The sequence below is a fragment of the Crocuta crocuta genome, unplaced genomic scaffold (assembly GCF_008692635.1).
Source record: "Crocuta crocuta isolate KB4526 unplaced genomic scaffold, BGI_CrCroc_1.0 scaffold29, whole genome shotgun sequence".
NCBI lineage: Eukaryota > Metazoa > Chordata > Mammalia > Carnivora > Hyaenidae > Crocuta > Crocuta crocuta.
In genome coordinates this window covers 1,910,285-1,916,315 of record NW_027533280.1, presented here as the reverse complement: position 1 = coordinate 1,916,315, position 6,031 = coordinate 1,910,285, and the positions used below count along the sequence as shown (strand labels likewise).

Genomic DNA, 6,031 nt, shown 5'->3' with positions numbered 1-6,031 from the left:
CCTTCTGCCCCGAGTCCTTGGCGGCCTCGGCGCGGGGAGAGGGGATGCTCTCGGTGTCAGAACTGTTGTTGACGGTGGCTGCGGGCAGAGGGAGAGGAAGGGTGAGTGGTGCCGGAGGCTCAGGCATGGAGGCAAGGTGCGGCCCATCCGGCCCCAGAGCACAAACTCAGGATGTAGCCACCCCATCGCTCGACACCAAAACAGGCCCGAGGCTCCTGCACACCTGGGTACCCCAGCCGATCCCGGGGCCCAGCCACTGGGGTCGCCAGCACCCGTGTGGCCAGGGCTGCGGCCCTTCGCGCTCATCTGCGCTCCGTCCCTGGCTGTGTGCCCGCGAGAAGTCCGGCCGTGGTAATGCATGTTATCTCTGGGCCTCGCCTTCCCCATCTGTAGAGTGGGGACAGCAGATCCCGGCTCACAGGGAGAGCGAGCCAGGAGGTGTGGCAGCACATGGTGACACTTGGTGACTCTTTATTGTTACATTGTCACAACAACGTAAAATGGGCCAGTGAACTCTGAGGAGTCCAAGCAGAAAGGGCAGCACCCCGTCCATTTCCCAACGGGCCTGGCACACAGCAGGGGCACAGTAAGTGTTCATCAAGCAACCAAATGTGCGTACAGATGAAAGGCGAGGGCAGCTAGGCCCCGACCAGGCTCTTTAGCCTTAAAAATACCACTCCTGTCACTTCTGTGGGTCTCAATTTCCCCCACTTTGTGTAAAAGGGGGACATCTGAGAACCCCTGCATTTGCTACTGGGGATTAAAACAATATAAGAGTCACGAATGAAAACACTGGTGAAAATCAACAAAACGATGGAGCCGAGCTTACAGATGTGCAAGAGTGTATCAGGGAACAGCATGGGGAACAGACACTGAGCTGGGGAGGGGGACAGAGCAGCAACAGCACAAATGGTGGCGCTCACAGAGGCATGCTCACGTAAGTGGGGCCCTCGCTGAGGACTGAGGGCCTAAGGATGCCCTGTACCCCAGGGCAGCCCTAACCCTATCCCACCCCCAGGCCAGACGGCCACATTCGTACCTGGGCCACCGCATTCCCCTCTGGGCACCTGGTTCCCAGAGGCGTGTAAGGCTGGAAGGAAGGGAGAGAAGGGTTAGAAGCAAGGCAGCAGGAGCAGCAGGCGGGAGAGAGGAGGTGGCCAGGGAGGGGGGCCGGCAGCCCTCGTCTGGGAGCGAGGCCCCCTCTCCCTGTAGACCCACAGGTGACCTGCAGCGGCCCCGGCCAATCATGGCTCCCATCAGTCCCGCCCCCTCCTGGGTGTCTCTGGACAAGTCACGGGCCTTGTCTGGTTCTGTGTCCCCAGGAGCCTGGGGGTGGGGGTGCTGGCCTCAGAGGTGGGCAGGGCTGCGGGCGAGGCCCCCATCCCACGGCGCGGCCACAGAGCCAGGCCGGCAGGAGCTGCCATGACCCTGGACAAAGGTCTTCAGCCTTCGTGATCCCCACTGCGCCCGGCCTCTCCCATTTCCGACTCCCTTCAAGGCCTACCGCACTTCCAGAAATAATCACAGAAACAACAGCAGCACGGGGCCTCTGGGCGCTGAGCTCTGCACGGAGCCCTGCACGCCCGTCTCTCATTTCCTCAGCAGGCACCAGCACCGGCACCAGCACCGGATCATCCCATTTGCAGATGAGGAAACTGAGGCACAGCGAGCCTGCGTCCTGTGCCCCAGGCCACACCGCACGGGTGCCAGACAGGGCTGACCCAAGCGTCACGTGCCCCAGGCCACCAAGTTCCCGCCCCTGCCTGCTGACCCCAGGAATGTCACTCCTGTCCCCTCGGGTAACAGACATCAGGGCGCAGGACACTAGACCCGAGTCCCCAGAGCACTGGTCTGTTCGTCTACAAAATGGGTGGCTATCGCCAGACCCTCTGCCTTATTGAGAGGCTTCCCCCATGAGGAGTTCTCAGGGCCGGGCGGTGTGCCAGCACAGGGGCCGGTGAACACTCGGATGGCAGGGCCACCCCCAAAGTGCTGCCCGGTCAGTAGGTCCAGGAGGGGCCTGGACACCTGCACCTCTGACCAGTCTGAACCCTGATCCCCACCTGTGTAGCCCTGGGTGACTGCTCCGTGACTCAGCTCTGTCATCTGTAAACGGGGTGACAGCAGCACCCGTCCCACTGGGTCACTGTGACAGTTCAAAGGATGAACTCTGACTGTGACCGTGACACCGCGATCGCTACAGAGATTCTGAGCAGAGGATGACTCCTCGCTCCCCAGACAGCTCATCTCTGCCTGGATGCAACAAGGCACTTGGGGCTGGCTGGTCTTTCTAGAAGGTTCCACTGGGGCAGCCTCAGGCCCTGACCCAGAACCCATATGACCTCCCCCATCCTGGTCACAAGGGACAGGGTCACACCGCAAATGCTGCCTGGGTTGGTGGATCCCGAGTCTCCCAAGTTACGTGACCTGTGAGAGCGGGTCTCCTCTTCCTGGGCCTCGGTTTCAAGGCTCGTCATGAGATGGGAGTGTCATCCTGCATCTTTGTGAGGGGTTTTCTGTCCTGCTGCGTGTGCTCTGCTGAGAGCTACCAGGTGGTCAGGGCCTCAGCTCTGCCAGACAAGCCCTCCCCCTGCCCCACCCCTGATGTGGTATGTGAATCCTACAAGTGACAGGGAGCTCACTACCACACAGCTCTCTCACAGGGCACAGTCTGTTCTGGTGCTAATGCTGAGCCAAAGTCTGTCTTCCTTTCACTTTCCCACCAAGACTGCCTCCCATCCACACAGACAGCTAGCTGGCAGGATGTTTAAAGAGGGGATTGGGTTTCTGCTTCCTTCTCCCTTTCTGGCTGTAAACCCAGGACCCAGAGCACAATGACCAGAGGGACCTGCAGTCCTCCATCACACACTGGCCAGGCCTCTCACCCACGTGGGCTAGAGAGACCCAGAGCTACTAGCAAGCAGGCCTGACTCAGTCCCCAGAGCCATTCCCAACTTGAGACAATAGTAACCACACAGCACAACTCTCTGTTCTCAACCAGGAAGTAGGGTTGAGGCTGACAGAAGCACTGTGGGCTGCCGGAGCTTGATGCGTCTGCGGGCCTGGCCTGCGGGGCAGGAGGGGACTCGCACCTTCCCTCACCACGCTGGCAGAAACCGGCGGTTTGAACGCAGAGGGAGGCAGGCAGGAGGAACAGGAAGGCACCCTAGGTAGGGGCAGGAGGAAAAAGTCCTGTTCACCAGGAATCCAAGGGCCCCACTGGGTCAGCTCTGAGCAGGAAGACGACAGGTGAGCCAGAGACATTCAGCTAAGCGGTGGCTGCGGTCCTCAAGGACATCATGCCATGGGGGGCAGGAAATTTATCATCCAAAATGGGGTACTTGGACCATCACCATCATCAGCATCACCAGCATCACCATCATCATCGCCACCATCACCACCACCATCATCATCACCACCATCACCACCACCACCACCATCGCCACCATCACCACCACCACCGCCATCGCTGTCATCATCAATATCACCACTGTCACCACCATCACCATCACTGTCACTACTGTCATCACCATGCTCCCCCTTCAAGGCAGTCCAAGCCTCTTTTCAGAAGAACCCAGACATTTCTAGGACAGGTCAGTCTCTGTCCCTCACCTTCAGCCTCCTCTGCCATCTCCTCTTCATTCCCGCTCGCGCCCGACGCCTCCATCTCCTCGTCCTCCACCACAGGTGGGAAGGCAGCCTCCTCACTGGCGGCAGCCGGGGCTTTCTTCTTCTTCCTCCGCGCATTCCTCTCCTTCTCCTAGGGCACAGGAACAGTGGCGTCAGAGCCTGGGCCGCAGCTGTCAGCTCCAGACTCCCTGAGCCTGAGGCCTTGTTTGCCACAGGTGCGAGAGACAGCGACCCTGGCCACGTGGCCACAAGGGACACTTCCCCCCTCATGGCCCGCTACCACTGCCAGGAGTGCCAGCAGCTGTTTTTCCCGAGGGCTCTCACCTTCCGTCAAGTCCTAGGTGCACGTACAGCGCAGCCTGGCCTATCTGCCGCCCTGACATCCTTCCAGAATAGGCGAGGAAGGACTGTCTCTGCCCAACATCCCCCGATTCCCCGGCCCCTGTGACCATCCCAGCCAAGAGTACCGTGTACTTCAGAGGATACCTGCCAGGCACAGTCACTGTGTGGAACGAACAAATGAGGGAAGCCCTTCCCTGCATGTAGCGTCTGCCCTCACTGAGCCCCGGGAGACAGGGCTGGCTCGGGAAGCCCATCATCCCTCCACTGGTCTCTTCAGGCCCACCCCCTGCACTCCGGGCATGGAGGCTGAGGACCCACGGCAGACGAGGCAGACAGGGTCCCTGCCCAGGATCTTCTGGTCACGGAGACGCCAGGGAGCAGATCACTCCAGACGAGACTCCAAGGCAGGGACTTGGGGCAGGTGGAATCAGATGGGGTAGGGGCTGCAGGGATGCAGAAGGGTCCCCAGAGGAGGTGACCTGTGAGCCAGGCGTGCACACTGAGTGGGAGCGGGCCAGCCAGGGCCCTGGGGGGGGGTGGGGCAACAAGGAGGAGGGAACTACGTGCAGACCCCCGAGGCGGGGCCCAGCCGAGGGTTCGAGAACAGCAAGAAGGCTGTCACCGTGAAGCCCTTCACACCCCTCCACTTGGCACCCTGGTCCCTTTGCTCACGGAGCCAGATGCCCATCCTACAGCTGGGGCGCTAACCCCTCCCTCACCAGTGGCTCCTGCCTCTGCCCCTCACTGGGCTGGGCGTCCCACGTGGCCGTCCCTATAGCTCCCATGCTGCGCCCGGCAGAGGCTCAGAGCACGTTTGCTGGCCGACGTCCTGAGTGACTGAATGGGCAGCATCTGGCAGAGCTGGGGTATGTGTGGCGGCAGCATGTGCTGGGGTCTCAGGGCGACCAGGGAACCCCGGAGGGGGTGGACTGGTTCCTAAGAGGGGACGACTGTCCCCATACAGCTGGTGTGACAGGAGGGTCCCGGCCTGAGCCCTTCGGGGTCTCCGAGGAAGGGAGGAGACCTTGCAACAATTCTGGACATGCCCACAGCTCTCAGGGGAAGCCCCCCACACCGGGCTGAACGCTGTCCCCCCAGAATCCACGTCCACCCGAACCTCAGACCATGACCTTATTTGGAAACAAGCTCTTTGCACATGGAATGAGTTAAGATGAGGTCATACTAGCTTAGGGTGGGCCCGGAGTCCGACACGACTGGTGGCCGTGTAAGAAGGGAATCTGGACACGGACGCACAAGGGGAGGGATGTGTGTATGAGCCGCAGAACGTCTGCACTGCCACCCCTCCACCCCCCGGGCTGGAGGGCAAGGCAGGCTTCTCCCTGGAGCCTTCGGAGGGAGCATGCCCTACTGACACCTCGCTTTCAGACTCTTGCCTCCAGGATCAGGACGGAATAGATTTCTACTGTTTTAAGTCACCTAGTTTGTGGTGCTTTGTAGCAGGAAACAGGAAACTAATGTGACTCCCCTCCACTGACCCCCAGACCCCAGAAGAAAGCTGCTCTACCCAAGCGTGATGGGCAGCCCACCCTCGGGGCAAACCTGTCACCCCCAGGCATCAGCAGGGTCTGGCTGCCCCAGTCCCTCGCCATGGCCAGGCTGGGCATGGGCCTCGGGGGGGGGGGTCCCCAGATCCCAGCCCCAGCCTGGGAGTGGGCTCACTTCCTGTCCTGCCTTCTTCCTGGGCAAGTTGGGGTCCTCTGAGCGAAGCGGCTCAGAACGCAGGGAGGAAAAGGAATACGTCCGTTTGCCAGTTAGTCACCGTTTCCGTCACCAAGAGGCCAGGGCCACAGCCCCACCCTGCCGAATGTCCCCTGGCCACTGGGGGAACGCCCAGCTCCACCATCCACCCGCCCCCGGGGCCCCGCCCGGCCCTGCCCCAAACCTAAAGCTTCTCCCGGAGGCCCGGCTGGAGCCCATGGAGGCACGAGAAAGTTGTGTGGCATGTGGGTTCTGTGGGTGCGGCTGAGGGTTCCCCCTTCTTCACCAATCTATTTTTAGCAGACAGGGACTCACTCGTGTGCTGGGCTGGGCAAGGCAT

The 6,031-nt window shown here is 61.0% G+C and overlaps 1 protein-coding gene across 1 annotated transcript in view; it reads right to left on the bottom strand.

Moving 5' to 3' along the window:
- NCOR2 (nuclear receptor corepressor 2) overlaps positions 1–6,031 on the bottom strand; it is a 179,475-nt gene that overhangs the window by 41,854 nt on the left and 131,590 nt on the right. The window contains 3 exon segments of the mRNA XM_077747973.1: positions 2–78; positions 1,040–1,090; positions 3,613–3,760. Coding sequence (XP_077604099.1) covers positions 2–78; positions 1,040–1,090; positions 3,613–3,760 — 276 coding nt within the window.